The sequence below is a fragment of the Atractosteus spatula genome, chromosome 6 (genome assembly GCF_055471065.1).
Source record: "Atractosteus spatula isolate fAtrSpa1 chromosome 6, fAtrSpa1.hap1, whole genome shotgun sequence".
NCBI classification, from domain to species: domain Eukaryota; kingdom Metazoa; phylum Chordata; class Actinopteri; order Semionotiformes; family Lepisosteidae; genus Atractosteus; species Atractosteus spatula.
The window spans coordinates 755,555-780,228 of record NC_142711.1 but is presented as its reverse complement, the minus strand read 5'-3'; the positions used below and the strand labels follow the sequence as shown (position 1 = coordinate 780,228).

Here is a 24,674-nt window from a genome sequence, read left to right as displayed (position 1 = left end):
ACCTGGATGGGAGACCTCCTGCTGCTGGAAGGGGTGTTAGTGGGACCAGTAGGGGGCGCTCACCCTGCAGTCTGTCTGGGTCCCAATGCTCTAGTATAGTGATGGTTATAGTTATACTGTAGAAAGGCTCCGTCCTTTGAATGAGACATAAAACCGGTCTTAAGAGGTCCTAACTCTGTCGTCATTAAAAATTCCAGCCTGTTTCTCAAAAAGAATAGGATTGTAACCCCGGTGTCCTGGCCAAATTTCCCATTGCCTTTAGTAGTCATGGCCTCCTAATAATCCCCATCTCTCAGAGTGGTGTCATCACTCTGTTCTCCTCCCCACTGAGAGCTGGTGTGTGGGGAGCATACTGGCGCACTCTGGCTGCCGTCACATCATCCAACTAGGGCTGCACACTGGTGGTGGTGGAGGGAAGTCCCCATTACCTGTAAAGCACTATATACGTTGAGTTTCCAGAAAAACAGTATGTAAGTGTAAGGAATATTATTATTATTATTATTATTATTATTATTATTATTATTAGCCACCTCTTGGCCTATGGTGCCCCTTTTTTACTGTGCTTTGTGATTTTTTTTTGGGTAGAAATTGTTCGTAATAAAAATCATGAACATGAAGAATATTTCCATGAAATATTCCCATGTGTTAAAGGTTACAATTCCATACTTAAAGTTAAGTTGGTCTAGTAGCTCTGCAGAAAATTTGATAAACATAATTACAATATGCCAACCAAATAACCTCACCAGTCAGTTTCATTCGCTTGTGGGATATACAGTATGTCCATTATGCTTGTACTAATGCATGGGGCTTCATCTACAATAGTTTATTGTACATAAAATACACTATTTTTGTGTACAAAAGTGTGACAAATTTGTATTGTAAAATGTTTTCCTTAATGAATTTGAGTAGACAGTACAGAGATAATGTACAAGAAGATTCATGTCTCCCAAAGGAATCCTGAGGAGCAGTCATTTAAACATTTCACACAAAATGCAACATGGCCACAACATCAGGTCCTGTCCATTACATCTTAAATAAAATCTGTCACTATAATATAGTATTAATCATAATGGAAAATATTTTTTACTCAGGTCCAGTTCTGCGTTTTGTTTAAAAAACATTAGTTTTTTTTAAATGATGAAACATTGTGCCAAACATTTTAAGAATGTATGAATAATTTGCGATGCACTGAAAAAGATACTGGAATTTGGGAAGTGTATTAATTTTAACTCTGTGTCTTTGTTCTTGTCACAGAGAGAAACCATAAGAGGTTTGTTTAAAGGAGTGATGAAAAAATTCAACTTGTCTGCTTCCATGATATGAGGAATATCTAGAATTATCTGATTAATATCTAAAACCTGTTTAATCCCAAGTAATAATTGTAAAGGGAACAGATTGGAGTCTGTGTGTTATCATTAAAATGAATCTTACTATCAATATTAAGTGAAGAGACTGGCCAGAATGAACTGTATTTTTTATCTTCAATAGTAAAGATATTGAGGCCATAACATAAACATAAAATGTTGGAGGTACTGGAGCAAATGTGATTTAAATGATTCAGAAAAAAAATATGGCAGAGTAGGAGGTGGGCTTGGAATCCATCAGGTCCAGGAATGTTTTTGCTTTGTATTGGTTTAATCGCCTTCACACGAAAGAGAGGTTCCTCCACACATGACTGTGGGTATTATGGCTGTAGGATCAGGAATAGACTCGGAGGTGGATGAATTTTAAAATCTGCTCATTCATTGATGAGGAGCTGTGTGTTTTAAGACAAATGTAATAGTTGCAGTGTTTCTGGTTATTTTTGTGGCTTCAAAAAAGACATTTGATTTTTTGTCCTTTTTAGTGGAGGGAGAAAAGAAACAATCTTTACAAGAACAATAGGCTTTCAGCCATTTTGGCTTGGAAACTCAAGTCAGACAACAGTTAGAATTGAAATAGCTTGAAACTGAATACTCTACTACGTCACCACTCTCATTAAACAACTGTAATGAGACGGTCTTGTAGCCAAGTTACATTTTGCACATTTTAATACATTTTTTTATTTTGCTTATTGTGTATGTTTTAAATATAACTTCTAAAAGGAATTTTGGAACCAACACGGTCTTTTGATTTCAACCTAGAAGACTCAGCACTTATGTGTGCTGTTTGTTTACTTTGGTTCTAATACAGTACATGTAATTTATCCTGGTGCAGAATCTCTCAGAATATTGACTTTTAATCACTGATAATCAGATTGATTTAATTTCACCTTCCATCTCATTTTACAGAACTATATCTCTGCCATCAGAAAAAAAATTATGAAGTATGACTTTGTAACTGGGAGTTAGAAGTGGAAATCAGATGTTTTTGGTTAATTAACACTTTGTTTCATAATACCACTATGTTATTGCACAAGATACTGTACTAAGTTTTGTGGGAAAGGTCTAAGTTCTTTGATATCCCTGGGGAATTTGGAAAATAAAAAACACCCTAATTTAATACCCATGGCACCTCTGGGTTGTCACAGATAAGCTGATGTCAATGTAACTTGCATCAGTGCAATTTAGATCTGTGTTGGAGTAAGTGCAGAAAAAAGTTTCTATGTATGAGTATGTTATATTGATCTTTAAATAGAAAAGGTGGACACTGAAATGCATTGTAAAGGATCTAATTTCCTTGCATGTATATATTTTATTTTAATATTTTTTATATAAACAGTAGAACTCAATGACCTACTGTACAGCGCTAACTGATATGCAAATAAAAGCAAGCACACGGGCTCATTTGCAAATCATAACCAATGATGAAAAAGGCTAATTTGCCAAGTTCAAAGTCTTAATACTCTTGAAAATTAGATGTTTCATCTCAAGAGTCTTTTCTGGTGTGTATAATTTTTTTCTTTTCATCATTTACTGCTACCGGGCCCCATACTGGATATGTGATACCAACCTTAGCAACAGCAGCCAGTTTCAAGACTCCGAGTCCTTTCGCATTCATCTGTCTGCGTCCCTTCCTGTGCTGGTTCGCAGCCTGAAGTTCTCCTGCTGCAGCTGGTACATAAAAGAGAGCTACAGATGCCATGAGACTGGCAGCAAGCCTTTATGAGGTACAGTGCCCGTGTTAAGGTGTCCCAGTGCTCTTGAACTAAATAAACTAATCCAATACACATTGTATGGGGCATTAAAATCTGGGCATCTGTATCAGGATAAAATGAACATTAATTCATTGTTTACAAATTAGACTTTACAAGACATACAAGTTAAACAATACCAATAACTAAACATGGAGTCTAAAGGATAGAATTGGAGGGTCCATATCTTATTCAAAAACTAATAATTTTTCGCAGACAGCCTATAGTGCTTCTTACATGTATTTGTATAAACAATAATACAATATGCATAAATGAGGCATCTGTGTCTACCGCAGCCTTTCTAGCACTGAGAATTTATTCATGCGGCATTAAATACAGCATGAGTAGTTACACTTTTCATTTTCCTTTATTGTCTTTGGCATTGTTTTTCTGGTACCAACTTGACACAAGGTGCTAGTAATGTGATTTCATAGACTCTTACGTTCTATGTTAAGCTCCTTATGAAGTAAATCTGTACTAATTGCTGTCCTTGTAGTTCATCTGTTTTAATAGATTCACAAACTCTGTCAGTCAGGGGTCATACTTAAATGCAAATTCAAGAAAGAATCCACAAATTTGAATTTATCTATGAAATTTAAAAACACAGTAATACACATAGTGTATTGAAATAATCATAGTTTCTACTATAGCATAAAATAGTTCCAGTGAATACAGTTTGGGCATTTCTTTAATTGAGAATATGGCTTATGATTGGAAGAACTTTGCTATTTCTGTCATTTGATGAATTTCCAGGCTTTTCTGGGTATTTAGTTTGACTGTGTCTGGGGTCCCTACTCAGTTTGAAAATTATTGTGCTGTAAGTAATGGGTTTGTAAATGTAAGATTTTGAATTACAGTTATGAGCCTGTCTAAGAAGAGCAAATATTTATGTACTTTATGCATTGCGATGCAAAAAAATAAATTGCAATGTGTTTGGTAACAAAAATGCATCAACATTAATAAAGGAGGGCTATGATAAGTTACTGTTGGTACAGTACTGTGAGTCTTGTGATGTTCTAATAAACTATACAGTATGCAGCGATTTCCAAATCTGTCTCGGCAAAGAAAATGCAAAAACCAAGAATTTCTAAAGATCTTACATTGAGAGTCAGTGTGTCAGTGTGGCCTTCGAAATTTGTTAATATTGGTAAAGTAGTTCTTCCACACTGTAAATGAAAGTCTTCAGCCAGCGTGATGGACTTGAAATACTGTGAGTGCATCAGCTGAGGCTGGGGTGGATCGAAATGCTTTTGTTTTTTTTCCCCAGTTAGAAATACAAATTTTCTTTATATGATACAATGATCTAAGTTTATATATACCAGAGTTGGAGAACTGCAGTCCTTTAAGGCAATAGTACTGTTCTGTTTTATATCTTCCTTTGATCTTAATTACCTAAATGAGCAGATTACTTTATAAAACATTGAATCATCCAATTTTTTCAGTTTTAGCAGTTTCTTATTGAAAAAACCTAAAGACTGGAGATGATCAACCCTGAAGTGCAGAAGTACAGTTTTTTCAGTTTGCTGTGAAGGTAATATCTACAGTTTTGCCCCTTTTCATCAACATTATTGAATTTGTTCCATTTTCAGAAACAAATGCATTTTATGATATAAATAATTTATTTTGCTTAACTTATTAAGTCCAGTTCAAAATCTGAGTGACTTATTTCATCCAAAGTGAATGAAAATGCAAAGCCAAAAATTAACAAATACGCTAGTCAAAATAAAAAAAAATCCTGAATATATCAATACTGTATATGTTTACACAAAACATGTTTTACAGAGTCATAGCTACACTCAGTGATAAAATTATGGGAAAAATAATGGTAATGCATTTGTGAACAAACAGACAGATTTGAAGAAATCTGTCTGTGGATGTGTGGGTGTGCGCTTATGTATGGGGGTGGATATGTTTTGTGACACATGGTAAGGGTGAGTTGTGAAGGGCTAGCATGCTTAAACAAAATGCTTACAAACTGCACAGTTATGGGAATATGTTTGGTGGGGAGGCAGTCATTTAGACAAAATATATTATTTAGAAAATTAGATGTTTTTTCTTTGTCCTGGGTAGCGTTTGTGATGGAAAGTCTGTGGCACGTGTATACAGCAGAATCACAACAGAGAAGAGACCAGTTCAAATACATGAACAACTAGGAAATTTCCCAACTTGTATGGCTTTAGTTCTATAAAATGAACAGGCAGACTACAGAAGTACATCTGTGAGCACATCTCATGTTTCAAATGTTTCACATTGAACTTTCCACCCAGACATAGCTAACTTGTATTGCCCTAAAAATCTCTTCATTTCAGTCTTAATATACAGATCCTTGCTGGCAAGCACTTTTGCCCATAAATATGACTAAACAGATGTTAAGTGCTACAAATGGGTTTCCAGCTGTCCTTCAGCCTACACGAACAGAGCAAATGTGTTGTTTTGTTCCATGTTGCAGACTTAAAAAAAAAAAGAATGAAAAAATGTCAGGCCTAAGATGGAGGTCTTCCTCCCAGGATATGACAGGCTGTTGGCCAGAAGATGCTCAGGAAGGCCTGGCAGACTAACAAAGACAGCCCTTGAGCTGCAGGGTGTAGTTTCAGCCTCACATCCCCTTTGGCTGCAGCACAGAGACTGTTGCAGTGTGGCCAGCCAGCAAAATTAGGAAATAAGGACTTTTTTATTTACTCAGGCTGCTGAATCATGGGCATTCCTGTCTACGCAGAGGAAAACGAGGCAGCTCCTCTTTCCACTGTGTCCCAAGAGTGTTGCCTGCTTTCATCTGCGACTGTTCACACACTTGTATTCCTGTGTCTTATGGAAATGCAAGAGAGGCCTATCAGCGAAGGAGAGATAAGCATTAGTCAGCTTGAGAGTCTTTAATCCAAAGGATTGGATGGGCACTTAATGGTTGATATAGGCTGTTCGTTCAAGCTTATTTTCAGTTCATACTTGAGTTTTTTTTTCCCTGTTAAGTGTATGAGCTTCTTCACTTTTCAGAATCGATGCATCGTTGGGGAAATTGGAAATTGTAATAAAGCGTCTTTCTTCCCTTTTAATTTAATGCCTCTTATTACTGGACTTTTACAAAACACCCAGGCTACATTTCCAGTTTCATCCGACTATTATCCTTTATTTCTGTATGTCCTTCCTGCCATCATCCGTGCCTTCTTCTACAGACAGATGCTGATCGTAATACTTCAGCATGTCGTAAGTGACAAAAGTGTAGTGACAAAAGCAGTATTTTTTCAGTACTATCTTAATTTATATTATATGTATAATACTAGACAAGTTGGTGGTGTGGAAAAACTGATATTTCTTACCATTTTTTGCCTAATTAGTTTAAACGTACTGAAAAATACATTTTGTTTACAAGTGTTGTTGGAATGAAACATTAGTTTGTTCTGAAGCCTTTTCTTTTAAATACATGAAGCATAAGATAATCTGTATATTTGTAGTGCTTAATTGGGCGCCTTTTTTTCTACTAAGAGGATGCACTGACACACACATCCCACTGCAATGTGAAGGGTAACCATTTCTGTTCTGCTAAGGAAATAGGTCCACAAGAGCTGCATTTCTTTTTTTTTTTAAAAGCTGTGGCTGTAATGCAATTGTCTGAAATGGGCATGAAGACAGCTGTGGAATTCAGGTTGTTTTTAGTGCGTCGTGTGGTGGTTGGTGGCCATCTGGCAGTCCAATCGAGGCGCTGTTTTCAACAGTTTCAAGGTACAGGGAAGGACTGGAGTCTCGTCTGTTTCCTGTGGATAAGCCTTGGCCAGATAAGAGCAGCAAAATTCGTTCTACCTGAAAGACAGATCACCATATATTTAGACGGCTTGGGGCATTCTATAGTTTGCTGAGTTGTGAAATATTAGTGCAGCTGCTAACGTTCACACAATCTAGAGAGACATAGCACATGCAGACATATCCAAGCATTCCAGGTAAGAGGAAAAAAGTAGTACTTTTTTCTGTTTTAGACTGTGTTTTATTCTGTTATCTGCCTAATAAATCTTCTTTCGAGTTTCCCCTCTGTTTTTCCTGTTTCCAGTTGTACAAAACTTGTTTTGTCTCTACACATTTGGAAGGACCAGTTTTATTTAAGTAAGGAAATTCTCAGCCCTGAAGCTTTTGCTAAAGGAAGAAGTGGTGCACAACCTTTTGAACTTGTGCTGAAACTTGAGTTTGGCTCAGAGGTTTATTATGCAGTCTCTATAAACCTTACGTGTCACATAAAACCTGCAGCTCTTAATTAAAAAAAAATCACTCCCTATTGCAGTTAACCAAAGGTTGAACTGCATAATTACTTCTTGTCTTTCACTTTTTCTTTCATCATGTGTGTGAGAAAAAGGCAATAAATAATAAATTAAATGAGGTAAAAAGTAGCCTTTTAGGATCTTTTGTCTAAGAGTAGTTCTCACTTTTTAGAGTTTTGAAAATGTTACAGCCCACTGTTTCTGTTTGTTATGTTAAACTCGTTCTGTAGTTTTATTTGATATATTATAATTATTTGAAACATGATTTACATTTGTCTTTGTTTCTATAAAAGTGCTATAAAAGTTGTTTAACTAAGTTTTTTAGCAAGTCCTTTTATGTCTTTTGTTTTGACCTCAATTTCGGTTGATGTGGAATATAGACTGCTCACACTGTTTTGTAGGGTAGGAGCTGGAAAGATAAGGAGATACAGTACTCACTTCATAGACGCCTTAAAACTTGCTCTGGTTTGTTTTGTTATTTTTTAGGTGTGATTCAAATTTTTTATGCATCCTCTTGAACAAATTCTTGACTCATGTAAATAATTAAATATATTACTGTAGAAAAATTGAAATAAAGATAAACTTAATGTCCTGTTGTGGATTACTTCTATGGTATAGGCAGAGCAGTAAGTCATTTTTCAGCAGTGTCTTTGGTATTATAATAAGCAATAATGTAAGGATGAATCCATCATTTATGTCCCAAAAGCAGTGCCTCTAGTGAATCTGTTGCAAACATTGAGTCAGATTATCCTAAGCTGGTAATTCTTCACTATAGAAAGTGTTTTCTGTGTGCTTATTGGTAATGACTTATTTTTTTTAAGTGTATAAAAATGCAGACATGACTATTCACTGTTGTGTGGTAATGCCTGTCGCAGTACAATTTTTATTGAGGAAAAGATGTTCACGAAAAATCCATAATTCTGAAGAGATATTTCTTAAGTGATGGGAAAAAAAGTCGGCTAAAAGGTCATAACAAAATAGACAAACTAGACAAAAACAAATCATACTGGTCACGAGTTTGAAATGGAGAGACATCATCACATTGTGCTTCTCTGTTTTTCACAAGCTTATTGATCCAAGAGCCTCATCAAGTAATTTCTTCAGAGATTCCAATGAAGCAGCACCAACAGAATAGCTTTATAATTAGCAAACACACATTATTCCATAAGGAAATACATCTTATCTTGGGCTCTGGATCAGTGTTGTTCGCTTTCAGGAGTGCAGATCTCTGCATGGAGGCTGTAATCGTGCATAGACTAAGTTAAATAGTCCTCTGTAAAGTGCAGGCTAGATGTGATGATTAAAAATACATTTTCTAAATGAGAAGTGTGGTAATAAGGTACAGCTATTCTATGGCAAATGCTGCATGAAATGTTTTTGCCTATTAAACAAATTTGGATGATAAATTTATTAGAGTTATTTATTTTAAACATTTGAACTCCAGTACTGAACCCTTGTCAGAAGACATTTTGCAAAGTAGGGCTTTATTTTACTTTTATGTGATAAAAGTAATACCAACATTCCTGGCTTGTTCACATCCTCGTCTTTTGAGTTAATTGATGTAGTTTTTAACATATTTTTATTAGACGATATTAGACGATATATGGAAGAATTCTTCATATGGAATGAAGGATCAGAATTAAATTTGATTTAAAAAATTTTGGAGCGAGCACTAACATTTCGTTTTCCTGTTCTTTTCCTTTTTTACAACCATAAAGTCCAAACTGTGATCCTCAGCCTCGCAGTAAAGTGGTAACTTAAAGGGAATTATTATTTTTTTCACATTTCATGGTTAGAAACAATCAGCATTGATCAGTGCATTATAAACTGCAATAAAAGTCAGATGCACACAGTAACTTGTAAAATTTACATCACAAAATAGACTAAATTTCCAGGTATGCGCAGCATCATGTTCTGCGATTCAGAATGAGGCAACAAAGCTTCCGGTGACCTATGTGGCCCCATGACATTGTAAAGAAGCAGGCTTGTGAATACAGTTCTTTTAATCCAATAGAAATATTGCTTTTGAATTTGAGATGCTTTGGCGACAAATACTACTTGTTAACACTGCATACAGATAATGTTTTAACATTTCTGTGGTGAAATGTCTGCTGCACAACCTGCATTTATTTGCTCGTACATCATATCACACCAGTCATTACATGCAATACGACTAGTGACTAGTGAGCTGGAAGGGCCACTTCATGTCACAATTTGTGGGAACTCAAATGCGAGTTTGTGACAACATGGCGACCATACAGTACTTTCAGAAAGTTCACGATTTTGTGCTTAACTCGGATTTAGTAGATTTTTTTCTATAACGTCAATGATTTTTATTTTGTTAGAGAGATTTATTAACTGATCTGAGAAATTGGGACTGCAGTTCTCCTTTAAGACTTGAATGCCAGTGGGATTCTGGATTTTTTTTTTATTTAAAAAAATCTATTTGGAAAAATAGAGAAGGGAAACAGCAAAACAAAAGGCAGATAAGACCCTGGCAAGTTATTGAAATGCATTGGCACTTTTATTCTAATAAGGTCCTGAGACACCAAAGAACACACGTAAGCTGTTAATGAACTCTGATTTTTTTAACCTGAAATGCCCCTTGGCTCATGCTGATAAACACTTTTCGGAAAGTAGGATGAAACATTAATACACAACTGCTAAGGTTATAATAATCATCCTTTTTAGTTGCTGTTTCTGTGAGTGTGTGAACAGGAGGACAAAAGAAACGTTTTTGTGTAAACAAAAGAAAACTCACCAAGGAGACCATTGCTTTCTGGGATTTATAATGTCAACATACAGCATGAAAGGCTGATTTACCACCTTGATCAGTGTTATATTTTAGCAAACAGTTTTTGCATTTAAAATATTTTGTGGATGATGTTACTGTCCTGAATGTCTTCTAGAGTAAAATAAATTATCCCTATGTAGATGTTCTCAGTACAGTACATTGAAAATCCAAGTAAAGATTCAATCCAAACTGAGTAGTACGAAACATTCTGTAAGTCAAATTATAAATGGTCAATTGTAACACTATTAAATAAGCTGAGTGGCCTCCTCTCATTTGTAACTCTTCATGTGTTTTGATGTTTATCTTTAACTCTTTGTGTCAAAATGTTCATTTTATCATAATATGTTAATGGCTTCATAGCTTGTGTTTAGTGAAGTACCTAGGCTGGAACTACTTTGTATCTCAGATATTTAATTATTTGAATCATCATTTAAATGAAAGCTAAAATTAAAACTGAGAAATTAATTTTTAAAACTGTCAGCTCTAAATTTGTTTTGCAGATTTGCTAATGCTTTAAGAGTGTGACACCGAAAAGTCACTATAGTTTAGTTTTAGCCAGGGATGATCACCTGACAGTGGTAAAAAAAAGTTTGAGCCAGTAAGAAAAACTAAAGAACTGTTTGCTTATTAAGTTCTATTTGATGTTTCTTGACATTTTCTGAAAGAAGTGAACTAATTTACCACACACAGAGCAGCACTCTTAAGGCTCTCTGTGCCATGCAGGTAGAAATTGTCAACGAAGTCTTAGTCTCAGTTGGCTAAGTCATTACATGACCACATACAAGGATAATTTGAGTAAAAGCTTTATTTAAAAAAAAACATTCTTTAAGCGGGATATTGAAATTCAACTGTTTAAAAGCGCTGCTTGATGGATGCATCAGTTTAATGCGTAATGTATTCTCTCCTAAACCAAATATGCTATACGCTAAGTCATGGGCTTTTACTACATTCACATTGCTTTATTTTTGACTTATTTAGTGTAATCCAAGTTGCCAAACTATTGGGACTTCAAGAGCAGTGTGGTTTTCCAATGTACTTTCCCTGATGGCGATTACACGTGCAGTTATTTTGTTCCTGTTCTAGATGGTGCTGATGTTGAGGATGACCCTTCCTGTTCCTGGCCTGCATCCTCACCTTCGAGCAAAGACCAGACCTCGCCGGCGCCCGGGGACGGCTATGACTTTGGGGAAGAGGAAGGCGGCCCTGGACTACCTTACCCGTGCCAGTTCTGTGACAAGTCCTTCAGCCGCCTCAGCTTCCTAAAGCATCACGAGCAAAGCCACAGTGACAAGCTGCCGTTCAAGTGCACCTACTGCAGCCGCCTGTTCAAACACAAGCGCAGCCGCGACCGGCACATCAAGCTCCACACGGGGGACAAGAAGTACCACTGCAGCGAGTGCGACGCGGCCTTCTCGCGCAGCGACCACCTGAAGATCCACCTGAAAACGCACACCTCCAACAAGCCATATAAATGTGCCATCTGCCGCAGGGGCTTCCTCTCCTCCAGCTCCCTGCACGGCCACATGCAGGTCCATGAGCGGAACAAAGATGGCTCCCAGGCCTTGTCCAGGATGGAGGAGTGGAAACTGAAAGAGACCCAGAAGTGCAGCCAGTGCGAAGAGGGGTTTGATGTCCCTGAGGAGTTGCAGAAACATATCGCAGAGTGCCACCCAGAGTGCTCTCCACCTCAGGAAAGAGCCGCCCTTCAGTGTATTTACTGCCACGAACTTTTTGCTGAGGAGACTGCTCTCTTAAGCCACATTGACCAAGTGCACAACAGAGAGAAGAAGGGCCACACGTGCACCATCTGCTCTGAGCATTTTCACTCAGTGGAAGAGCTCTACAGCCACATGGATATTCACCAGCAGCCAGAATCTAGTAACCATAGCAACAGTCCCTCCTTAGTTACAGTAGGTTATACCTCTGTCTCTAGTACCACGCCAGATTCAAACCTCTCTGTGGATAGCTCCACTATGGTAGAAGTAGGCCCACCGTTGCCAAAAACCCGTGGAAGAAAAAGGGCAGCACAGCAAGGAGCTGACATTGCTGTGTTGTCTTCTAAACAAGCAAAAATTACTTACAGCTGCATATACTGTAACAAGCAAGTGTTTTCTAGCCTTGCTGTTCTACAGATACACCTGAAGACTATGCACCTGGACAAGCCGGAGCAAGCTCACACCTGTCAGTATTGCTTAGAGGTACTTCCTTCTCTCTACAACTTGAACGAGCACCTCAAGCAGGTCCATGAAAACCAAGACCATAGCGCCTTGCTTGGCGGTATGGCAGCTGCAGTTCTCCAATGCAACTTTTGCCCTGAAGCACTTGGTGACCTCAATGCTTTGCAGGAGCACATCCGCTGCTCACATGGCTTCGCCAGCCCGGTTGCCAAAGAGAGCAATGCCTTCTTCTGCCCCCAGTGCTTCATGGGCTTTCTCACAGAGACAACCCTGGAGGAACACATCCGGCAGACACACTGTGACGGGGGGAACACGCGGTTTGATTCGCCCATAGCTGGGACTCCCAAGGATCCCATTGTAGAGGTGTACTCCTGTTCGTACTGCACCAATTCCCCCATCTTCAACAGCATCCTGAAACTGAACAAACATATAAAAGAGAACCACAAGAATATCCCCCTTGCACTTAATTATATCAATAATGGGAAGAAATCAAGCAGAGCCCTGAGCCCATCGTCCCCAGTGAATATGGACCAAGCCTCCCTTAAAATGGGACAGAGTGGTTCCTCATCCCGTTCAGCAAGTGAATTTATTTGCAATCAGTGTGGCGCCAAGTATTCCAGCCTAGATATGTTCCAGACCCATCTGAAAACGCACTTAGACAGCGTCCTGCCGAAGCTGACTTGCCCACAGTGCAACAAAGAATTTCCCAACCAGGAGTCCTTGCTAAAGCACGTGACCATCCACTTCATGATCACTTCCACCTACTACATCTGTGAAAGCTGTGACAAGCAGTTCACATCTGTGGATGACCTTCAGAAGCACTTGCTGGACATGCACACCTTTGTGTTCTTTCGCTGTACACTTTGTCAGGAGGTCTTTGACTCCAAAGTATCCATCCAGCTCCACTTAGCTGTAAAGCACAGCAATGAGAAGAAAGTCTATCGCTGCACGTCCTGCAACTGGGACTTTCGCCACGAGTCTGATCTGCAGTTGCACGTCAAGCACAACCACCTGGAAAACCAGGGCAAAGTGCACAAGTGCATCTTCTGTGGGGAGTCCTTTGGCACTGAGGTGGAACTGCAGTGTCACATTACTACCCACAGCAAGAAATACAACTGTAAGTTTTGCAGCAAGGCCTTCCATGCCATCATATTACTTGAGAAGCATCTGCGTGAAAAGCACTGTGTTTTTGAGGGCAAGCCTCAGAACTGTGGCACGAATGGCTCCGCTGCTGGTGTTGAGCAGGTTCCCAAGGATGACGCAGAGTTGCAGAGCCTTTTGGCCAACAGCCATGAATCTCACAACAGCCATGATGGCAGCGAAGAGGACGTGGACACTTCGGAGCCCATGTATGGGTGTGACATCTGTGGTGCAGCCTACACCATGGATTCCCTGCTCCAGAATCACCAGCTGCGCGACCACAACATCAGGCCCGGAGAAAGCGCTCTGGTCAAGAAGAAGGCGGAGATGATCAAGGGAAATTACAAGTGCAACGTCTGCTCCCGGACCTTTTTCTCTGAAGGTGGACTGCGGGAACATATGCAGACCCACCTTGGTCCGGTCAAGCACTACATGTGCCCCATTTGTGGCGAGCGCTTTCCATCACTTCTCACGCTCACTGAGCATAAGGTCACACACAGTAAGAGCCTGGACACGGGCACCTGTCGTATATGCAAGATGCCCCTGCAGAGTGAGGAGGAATTCTTAGAGCACTGCCAAATGCACCCGGACCTGAGGAACTCCCTCACAGGCTTCCGATGTGTGGTCTGCATGCAGACTGTAACATCCACTTTAGAGCTGAAGATTCATGGCACTTTCCACATGCAGAAGACTGGGACAATGTCAAGCAGCCATCCTGTTGGGCGCATCCAGCACCCCCAGAAACTGTACAAGTGCGCTTCTTGTCTGAAGGAGTTCCGATCCAAGCAGGACTTGGTCAAGCTAGACATCAACGGCCTCCCTTATGGACTCTGCGCCTTGTGTGTGAGCGGCAGCAAAAGTGCCAGCCCTACTTTGAATGGGAGCAAGCAGCAGGCATTGGGCGTGGGAAGTCAAGGAGAAACGCTCAGCCCCGGCGACAGCAAGAGCAAGGCCGCCTCCTCGAAGACCCGGTGCTCTAGCTGCAATGTGAAGTTTGAGTCCGAGGCTGAGCTCCAGAACCACACGCTGTCCGTCCACAGAGACCTGGCGGCTGAGAGCAGCGGCAGTCAGCTCAGGACCCCGCAGGCCTCCCCGATGACACGAGTCAGCCCTTCGCAGACTGAAGAGGTATCTCGTTGTTCCAAAACTTTCTTCTCATAACATTGCAGTTCTTTTTCTTCCGTTATATATCCATTATATATTCCGTTTGATATCGGCATTTGTAGTATCAGTTATAACTGTCTTAGTTTTTTTTTTCTGTGGAAGGGACTAACATTCAGTAGTTGAAAGCAGCAGATTATCATCACTTTTACGGAAGGTTAACCAATTGCTAGATTTTGAGAAGCATATTCAAAGTTTTCTAAAGCAGAAATAATCATTTGTTGTGCTATAAAAGCATAAATATCTCAACTTACAAAGTGAGTAACAACACAGTTTTGTGTGCTAGTTTTTTTGATAATTTGACTTTTGAAATAAAGTTGAAAGTTATGCAATACATTTCCAGTTTATATTATGAACTGTTTTGATAATAATTTGTTCAATTTTTTGGCGGTTTTGAATTAAGTTTAGAACTTTAATAAGTCGCCTAAGCTTGTGACTCCAAAGAAAAAAAAGCACATTTTTCCTTCCCTTTCCCTTCAAATGAGTCGAAAAAATGCTGCACCTTTTTCAGTAAGGTTTACAGGAACCTCTTAGTAATGTAAATACCTAAGATTCGTAAGATAAATATATACCGTAATATAATGAAAATATAAAGAGCAATTTTTTTATCTATATGAGCTCACTATCTATGACCAGGACTGCAAAAGTGAAAAACGCTTTAGTTAATAATAAAGTCCTTTCTTAGAAATAAAATGTCTGTTGTAAATTTGCATTTATTTGTTCATAAAGCATCATGGAATGCAAGTATACCAGTAACCCAGTTTAAGCCTATAACCTTTTTAAGTAGGTTTTTTTTTTCAAACTTAAACAGGGCTTAGAGACTAGCTGGGAGAACTATTTAGGTGATGTGTTGTTTGGTTGGGGGCTTCCCTTTATTACAGTAATGCAGAGCAATAAATAAGCATTTTATTTCACACCCAAACCCCCAGAAGCATTCGTTTAGCCTGTAATGTATTTTATTGTAATGCACAGTCAATTATAAGCAATGTGCTGTAGTGGTGTATATGCACAAAGTAGTCTTTTAAAAATGGAAGTGGTCATTTCATCGATGCTGCACGTGCAGTACATAACCATTGTGATAAAAGCTTTTCTATTCAGCATCCAAGTGGAAAGAGGGGTTAAAGAGATATTTGCTACATAGTCAACAATGAAGTATGTTACCACATACAGTACATACTTCCAGACTTGCATAAATCTGATTTTATTTAAAAAGTTGCAGGTGATCTTCTCCACATTGCCTCTTGTGCGTGTATTGTCTGGACTCCTTTGCGCAGTGTGCTTGCAGTGATATTCTTTCAATCACGACTGAAAAGTGTTCAAGTCAACACTTGAACAAGTCAACACCTGGGATTAAGATAATTTATTAAGCGAAGTGTTACAGTGCATAGTTTTTTGCAATGCTCTTTGCTTAAATTACAGTTTTATTAAAGTACAGTACCTGTAATAATATTGTCATAGTGTAATGTTGTATTATACAGTTCAGAAATAATAATGCTACCAGCTTTAAGAACGAACATATTGTGTAAGAGTTCGTTTCGACTCTTGTGTACGTTTTGGCTTACGTATGTTTTTATGGAACATGACCCTTCTAGAAGCCAGGGGAATATTATTGTTCTCAGTAATATTGAAGCCTGTTGATGAAGGAGAAACTGGGCAAGGATGACTATGTCTCCGCTGTGGCGGATGTTTGCAGTAGCTGAGCTTCAGACCCACGGCAGCGACAGAGCTGTGAGCTGGATAGAGACAGAGATTTCCTGGGCGGTGAAGGATGGTGTGGTAGTGGCAGCTGGAGAAAATGCTGAGTAGTAAAGTAGTTCTGCTTAATACAAGGCTGCAGAATAGAGCTTTTACTGTGTTATGTATTAATCTACAGAGCTATGTTCAATTTGGCAGGTACTAAATCCGAACAAACTATTTTCTTTATATGTTGAACTTTCTTTTCATTTTTAACCTACTCAAACATTTAGTTCAGTCTGATAATGAGAAATCTTTGACTTTGCTGTCTCAAGAACTCCAAAAAATCATTAGTTTGCTTTTGTAAGTGTCTTAATGAGCAATATTATGAAAGATTGCAAACATAACATGCTTTTTTCTCTTCAGTGCAGGAATGTTTAGCAGTGCCCATGTGTATGGGGAATAAGTGAATGTTGTCTAAAACAAATAAATTACAATGTGTCAAGTAATTGTTAACATTTATCCTTTTAAGGATCAGGACCGTGTGCGTCGGATACAACTGAAGTTGGGCCGGGTGATCCAGATCAGAGAGGTTTAAATGCTCAGTACTGTTAGCGCTTAATAGTAGAGGCTGGGGACTCGGGTTTCACACTCCATTCTTGGTGATGTCACAGGGAAGCCTGTTAGTGCTGTGCGCTCCCGTCCTGAGCTTGCAAGCACAGCTGATCCACCAAGTAGCAGGAGTTCAAAGAACATTCTGTGATGAGGCCAAGTGTCAGTATGTTTCAACAATATAAGATAAGATCACTTTATTAGCCATATACAATTTCTTGCATTAGGCATTTGTCTTTTCGCATACCCCAGCTTGCTCTCCATGAGACACACAGGCACACAGGTAGGGAGAGAGAAGCTTGGGGTTAGAGCGCAGGGTCAGACATTTATACGGTGCCCCTGGAGTAGTTGGGGTTAAGGGCCTTGCTCAGGGGCCCAACGGAGTAGGTTTCCCCTGCCGGCCACGGGATATGAACCGGCAGCCTTCCAGCTACAGGCACAGATCCTTAGCCACAGTTCCATAGCTCCGCCCCAAAGACCTCCAGGGCATACTGTATTGGCTTTTAAGTCAAAGAATGTGCCCCTTCTTCATTTTTTTTTAAACACAGAGAAGCCTGCTGTCAAAATAAATAACTCTGCTAATCTACATCCATCCATTTTCAGTAACCCCTTTACCCCTAAAGGGTTGTGGAGAGTGGGAGTGTAACCTGGTGGGTACAGGGCACGGGAGGCTGTACCTGGACAGACTGCCAGCCCACGGCAGGCTCCCATCACACATGAACACGAGGGCAGTTACAGTACAAAGACTAAATATTCGCTAGTTAGTCTTTAATCCAAGGATCTCATCCAACTGTTTCTTGAAAGAAGCCCGAGTATCATATCCAACAACATGGCTGGATAAAGAAGAGCCTCATGCTTAAGGAGGGCAAATTAAATGCACCGATTAACCTCGACGGCATGTCTTTGGACTCTCTGAGGAAAACACTGGGCGAGAGTAAATTCCACACAAATCCCAGATTTGAACCACTATTCACGGTGCCACCCATTTTTCATTAATACATATATTTAAAAAATGCACTTAATGTATTGTGAGAAACCAAATCAATGATTGGATGGATATGGAAGTACTGTGTAATGTTCCCTACAAGTGCTCATCTCGATAGTACTAGATAATTATTGCTAGTGACTTTTTTCAAAGGAAAAGAGTCACATCATACCTGTTTCTGAGGGGGCATCTCATTGAAAAGTCCTTTACCTTAAAGGTTACAGAAAGTATCAAAATGGAGCATTTTGTTTCAAGACAAAATTGTCAACACATTGCTCTTCTTGATTCTGATTTGGAATGAACAGACAATTTATTCAAACAGCCATAGCATAACTGTGGCTAGACAAATAACTGGTAAAACTCAATAGCCTAGTATGTAGACCAGGGACGCTGTGTTGTAGGGCCCATCCTTTAGATGAGATGTTAAATCAAGTAGTATTGATGACTTGGTGAATAAAAACTGTTCTCAAGAGTAGGGACCAATCCCAGTGTTCTGGCTAAGTTCCACTTTGGAGTTACACAGCTAAGCGTCCCTAAAGTTCCCTCTTGTGAGGCAGTTTCTCACTTTGCCACCTCAGCTGGAGTGTATGGGCTGCTGGTGCATAATGGCTGCTGTATCACCCCTGTGACTCTGATGCACTTCAGAGTTGGATCAAGTGGGACCACTCCTATTTGTGAAGTGTTCTGGGATCCTTCAAGGTGAAAAGCCCTTTATCAACTAAATAAATTACTGTGCTTGTGAACATAAATATATGCAAAATTAACAGTGTAGAGAATACAGACATTAAGAAGGTGTGTGTAAAATAAAAAATACTGGCTATCCAGTGTTGTCAACATAATACCCTTTCATTTGTATACACAACTCAGTCACAAATGCACAGAAAAAAAAACATGAATACTGTGCAATATTAAACATACAATTAGCAGCTGTAGTAGTACATAGCCTGCTTCACTAATTTTAAATGTGTTGCTGAAGAGTTTTTTAAAAAACAGCTTACAGTTTTTAATTGAAGCTATATGCATCTTAAAGCAGCCCAGTTTATTTGTTCGGTTATACTTTTGTTAGTTTAGTGAGGTTTGCATTGTTCAGATTGCATCTCAGCTGAGAATGCACAGCTCCAGGCTCTGAAAAAACATCACACGAATTGCAGGGCACAGCTAGACACTATTCAGGCGGAAGAAGAGGGAAATGGTCCCTTGTTGAAAAAGAAATGTTGGTCTCAGAGGCACTTCCAAAACAGCAGCACGATATCCTCCCATTTCTTTCACAGTGCCATCTGTATGGCCAGGTAAGGAAGCCAGCAGCAAGGCGTTTGTGTCCAGTAGGTCAACAAGGTCTAGATTCAAATGCCTTGCAGCAGATTTCTACCACTGCCAGAGAGAGTACTATCTAATGTAAAATCTTGTTCAATTTTCTGCACTGAAAACTCCAGAGAGTTTGCATTTTAATTACTTGCGGGTACAGGCTGTAGCTGGTTAGGAAACTGCCGAACACTGCTTGAAACATAACAGAATTTTGCTCGCTAACAGTTACCAACAATATAACCAATGTTGTTCTGCAGTGTTAGTGTTTTTCATAATATCACTACACAGTATGTCGATATATTTCACACCCAGATCTTTTTGAGTTTATGACATGCTTTTTCAGTCTTGCAATAGAATCAGTGCCCTACTAATGAGAGCCTCAACTTTCTAAAGACTCCTGTCATGAAGCAGTTGTCATTTGTTTAAACAACAAGAGAACAATGGGAATACAGTACCTTTGCCACTACTAGTTTAGGTTAACCTATGCTGCACATGTACTGTACAATACTGTACAATGCTTGTTGTGCTAGTTGTAAATGATTGTGTCATTGCTGTTTGTGCTGATTGTGAATGATGTCTAACTGTAGCTTAATAATCACTTCCAGTTATCTAATTATTAAAAATGCAAACACAAAGCCTGTTTTTTTTACTAAGATGATGATGAATGTAAATGATAATACTGAAAAACATGTTTTTGTGTGCTTTTGTTTTTCCCAAACTAGAAGAAGACATACCAGTGCATAAAGTGTCAGATGATTTTCTACAGCGAATGGGACATTCAGGTGCATGTTGCGAATCACATGCTTGGTAAGATGTTTACATTTTATATACTGGGGGAGAGATGCTTGATTTGCTTGTTTGTGGACAAAGATTTTATGTGTTGTTGTATAATTCCAACACTGCACAAGTTTTCTTACTTGCATTCCTTGTCTTTTGCTGGTGGCTCTGTAATTTTGTGGTTGATTCTAGTGTGTACATACAACATGCTGTAGTGAAAGACTTTGTAGTCACATCCTCTTGCACTTTGTTTTATTCTGACTAATGAAGTGACTGCATGTTCTAAAAGAAGACGACACTTTTTTGATGCATCTTTATACAGATTTTAGTAAAGTATTAGTCTAACTGTAGTACCTAATAACCGCAGTCTGCTTTTAAGTTGTATTTCAGATTTCCGTTTCTCTGCACAGTTCACTATTGTGAATTACATATGCATAAGAAAAAAATACTCAACACAGCCTACTGCATTATACTGCTACCCTACTTACAAAACTAATGCTCCATGAATCTCGGATTTTCCTACACATATAAGAAACTATCGTAATTGTAATTGTGTAACGCCCAGTTTTTGCTTAGCCTTCTGCTGAGTGTAGCTGACGTGAATGTGTTAGTCATAGATAAGGCCTACAGCAGTCGGCTGTAATCCATATCCTCACAACGTCTCCAGCTAGTGGTGTGCTGTGACTTTTTCACTGAGACATGCAATAACTGCATACAGTAAGAACAATAAGTTACGTGCAATAAAATATTAAGAATTTGCTTTTAGCAGTTCTGTTGTCCATTTTATACAGGAACCCTACTGTAACTAACTAGAAATTGGGCTAGGGGAGCAGAGAACTTCTCAATTGACATTGGGGCTAAACCTGACTAGCACTCACCAGCCTTTGAGTTTCCTGTGAGTGTTTTCATTTGCTTCAAAACCAAAACAGATCTTTTGACTGTTGTCTTGGAGTGGGGGATTGTGGTCATTGATGCTGTTAGTTCAACTTCAGAGGAGTAATTCTGTAAGCCAGTTATGCTTTTACATGACCTTACACTAAAAAGCATCGCCAAAAATCATTTCCTTATTTTTTTGTGGCCCATCTGTTATGATTTCTTTCCTAATCACACCATCTCCTTTACTAAGATGGATGTGGCAACGTTTTTTTAAGTAAACTTTCCATTTTTATCTTCCGTAAAAATTTCATGCACGACTAACTCTTGTTTCTGCTTCCTGTTTCCTGCTGCTCTTAATGCTGCTCCTTCCAGCCGATTCACTGCGCCAGTCGCGCCACCAGCCAGAGCGCAACACAGGCGCGTGGTGTACTGTTGCCCAGGCAACCAGATGCAACTACGGGTGTTACACAGAGGGCATTCAGCAATGACACAGCCGTTATTATTTTTTCACCCCAGGAAACGACAGTATTACAGAACTGATATAGTCGTGAAAAATATTAGTTCAGTAGTTCTAGTATTTTCTTTATTTCTGCATGAGAGTTAAAGATGCAGGCAATGCGTACTTTGAACAGATAGACGGCACACTGCTGGTTCCAGCATATTAGCTTCAGCTAAACAGGTTTTCTACTGGTCCTGTTCCTGTTTCCCTCAACACAAACTCAGAGGGAAAGGAGGCCAAGGAGTCGGTCAGTAAGAGGAAGACAAAGCCATTCCAGTTCTGGTTATCAAATGAAGTCATCATCCAGCCATCAGAAAATAGTAATAATAATAATAATAATAATAATAATAATAATAATGCCTAACAGTAGGTGTTAAAAAAAGAACAAAAACAGATTAAAAATAAGATTAGCAAATTACAGAATAGCATTAATGAAACATGAGGCAGAAGATCCGTGGTCATTAGGAAATGGAGCAGACACAGCCACTGATTAAATAAAAGCCTTTCTGAATAGATTTAAGTCTAGATTTAAGTGCATTCAGGGTAGGTGACTCTCTGATACCCTTGGAGGTAGAATTCCAGAGCTCCAGGGTGCAGCAAGAGAAGGCCCTCTCACTCATAGAGTGTAAACGAGCTTTAGGGACATACAGTCAGACAAAGACTGTGAGGTGCTGAGTAGAAATATAATAAGCCAGACAGGTACTGAGGTGTCAAGCCACGTAGAGCTTTACAGGTGAGCGTGAGGATTTTAAAGATTGCTCAAAATATGATAGGAAGCCAGTGTAAAGACTCCAAAAAGGGTGTAATTTTATCATTTGCATGTGACGAGATCAGGATTCTGACTGCCAGATATCGGATTTTCAGTGCCAGTAGGATGTTGCAGTAATCAATTCTAGAAATGACAAATGTGTTGACCAGCTTTCCTGCTGCAGTCAAATACGACATAGGACATAGTCTGGCAAAATTTCCAAGATGGAAGAATTATGTTTTTACAGTATTCAGTATAAGGGTCAAAAGTCGAGCCAGGATCAAATACCACCCCTAAACTCTTCACTTGTGGTTGAAATTCAAGCACAGCGCCATCCACAGATAAGGTTACTGCATTGGCTTTGCACAGGTGAAATTAAGTTCTCAGCAGCATGGCCTCAGCTTTGTTACAGTCTGAGTGAAGGAAATTTTCAGGTGTCCAGGATTTTATAGCAGAGATGCAAATAGAAATGCAGAAACAGCGACTTTAGTTAAAATGAAATAGGTGTTTAAAACACTGTTCTACCTATACATATACATTAAAAAGTGACCATATTGCACTCATTTTACCATTGCAAACTTTAATAAATAATAAGCAACAAATTATTGTATTGGTTAATTGTAAAACTAGATTCATGACTACAAGAAATGCAGTTGTATTTTTCTTTTTGCTTTACTGGGCTAAGTGTTCTAATGTACAATATTTTTGTAAAGAGAAATACCTGCAACATATACAAGGTTCTGCTGAATATTCCTTTATTAGTTTCAGTCTCATCCATTCTTTATACACTGTTCTGTAAACATGTCCCTTTGTGAATTCTATAGTGCAGTAAAATTATGCTGAAAATATGAAAAAGTATTTTTTATTTAATTTATTTTGTGGTTAATAGGCAATATTTTACATTAGTATCAGAATATTTTGTCCTATTTTTATTGAAGTGTCGGTAATCCACACACTCAGTTGTTTGTTCCAGGATAGAGCATGCAACAGTGCTAAGCTGCATATGTTTATCTCAAAATGCAGAATGTCCGTTCTTCATTATTTATTTGGTGAACACCACAAATCTAAATACTAGGTGTTGCTGTCTGAAAGGACACATTACAGATTGTGGTGAAATTTCTATGTCATGAGATGTGGCCAACATTTTGTTTAACATCAGTCAGAAAAAAAAACAACGATCCCTTGAAATTCACTTTTTATGTTTTTACAATACTACTAAATGTAAAGGAGGATTTTTTTTGTAATGTCTTCGATTCTGGAAATCTATGTGTAAACAGGAGAAAGTCTTCTGTGCATGTCATGTTCTCCTGGCATCATGTAGCCCAAGCTTTAGTCTGTCTGGTTAGAAATGCCTCGTAATGTATCGTAAAAAAAAAAATCTTTTTTTTCCCCCCAAAATAAGCATCAGATATTTGAAACATGGCTTGAGATCTAATGCCAAAATTGTGGAGCAATTTTCCCACCAAAATGTCAAACCCTACAAACCATCAGCACAGAAATAATGAATGTTAAAAAAAATCCCTTTATTGCTTCACCTAAGTGTGTGGAAAAACAACAATATTTCGAATCAATATCATAATCATCATCAATAATAATAATAACATGGGGTTTATAGTAAACATTATGAAGCATTTAGTTTTCTAAAACATTATTAAATTACAAGCATCAGCACTTTACAGAAATTGCCCAAGTAAAGCAAATGAATAAGCTCACATACAGCACACAGTATATATGGTTAGCAAGGCAGAAGTGATCGGCAATAAACGTAATGGCTGGAAACCGCAAACTGATATTGACAGACTACAATAGCTTCATTCCAGTAATACTGCATGGTTGATGTTGGTGTTTGATTGAAGTCTAAAGAAAATTATTTATTTAAGACTTTTTATGAGCTATTACAATTTTTTTTAGAAGAGTGGGCTGAAATACGTTACATTTACAGTTTTTTTATTGGTAGTTTTCCTTGATTTGAATGTGTCAGAACTGAAAAGTTCTTGCTTGGTGGTAGGTAAATAGTAATTTACCTTTACATACAATCTTAGAAGATCCAGTAATTACACATTATTGAGCACATGATAAACATACTATATAGTTTGTGGAAAAGCTTAAATACTAATTAGACCACAGTGGATCCGTAAGCTGTTATATAAAATTAGAATTACAATTAACCTTTTAAGGTATAAGCAAAAAAATAAAGCCTAGTCTCAAAATATGTTTTATCAGTGTGATTATAGTTTACATAATAACCAGTTGTTTTGTTACAACAGTGACAGTTGTGCATAAATTATTTAAGTGCAAAACATCATTCATAGATATTACTTCAGCTCTTCAAGGGATTAAATAAAATTCCAAGAGGAAAATTGTTTATCTCATAAACATAAAACAGGTGTCCCTAATCTGATGGACTCAAACATTTTCCAAAATGGTTTCAAAACAGACAAAGGTTGTTTAACAAAAGTATCAAGCGATCTGTGATTTTTATAACTTTATTCTTGGAAGCCTTTAGAAATCACAATTTTAAGAAGATAAGAAAGTTTGGAAAAATAAAAGGGAGCCATTTGGCCCATGTA

The 24,674-nt window shown here is 38.5% G+C and overlaps 1 protein-coding gene across 3 annotated transcripts in view; it reads left to right on the top strand.

Moving 5' to 3' along the window:
* znf521 (zinc finger protein 521) overlaps window positions 1-24,674 on the top strand; it is a 191,501-nt gene that overhangs the window by 67,393 nt on the left and 99,434 nt on the right. For all 3 annotated transcript variants that reach the window (XM_088918960.1, XM_088918959.1, XM_088918958.1), the window contains 2 exons: window positions 11,234-14,595; window positions 19,927-20,011. In XM_088918960.1, the coding sequence (XP_088775086.1) occupies window positions 11,234-14,595; window positions 19,927-20,011 (3,447 nt within the window). The remainder of the gene's footprint in view (window positions 1-11,233; window positions 14,596-19,926; window positions 20,012-24,674) is intronic.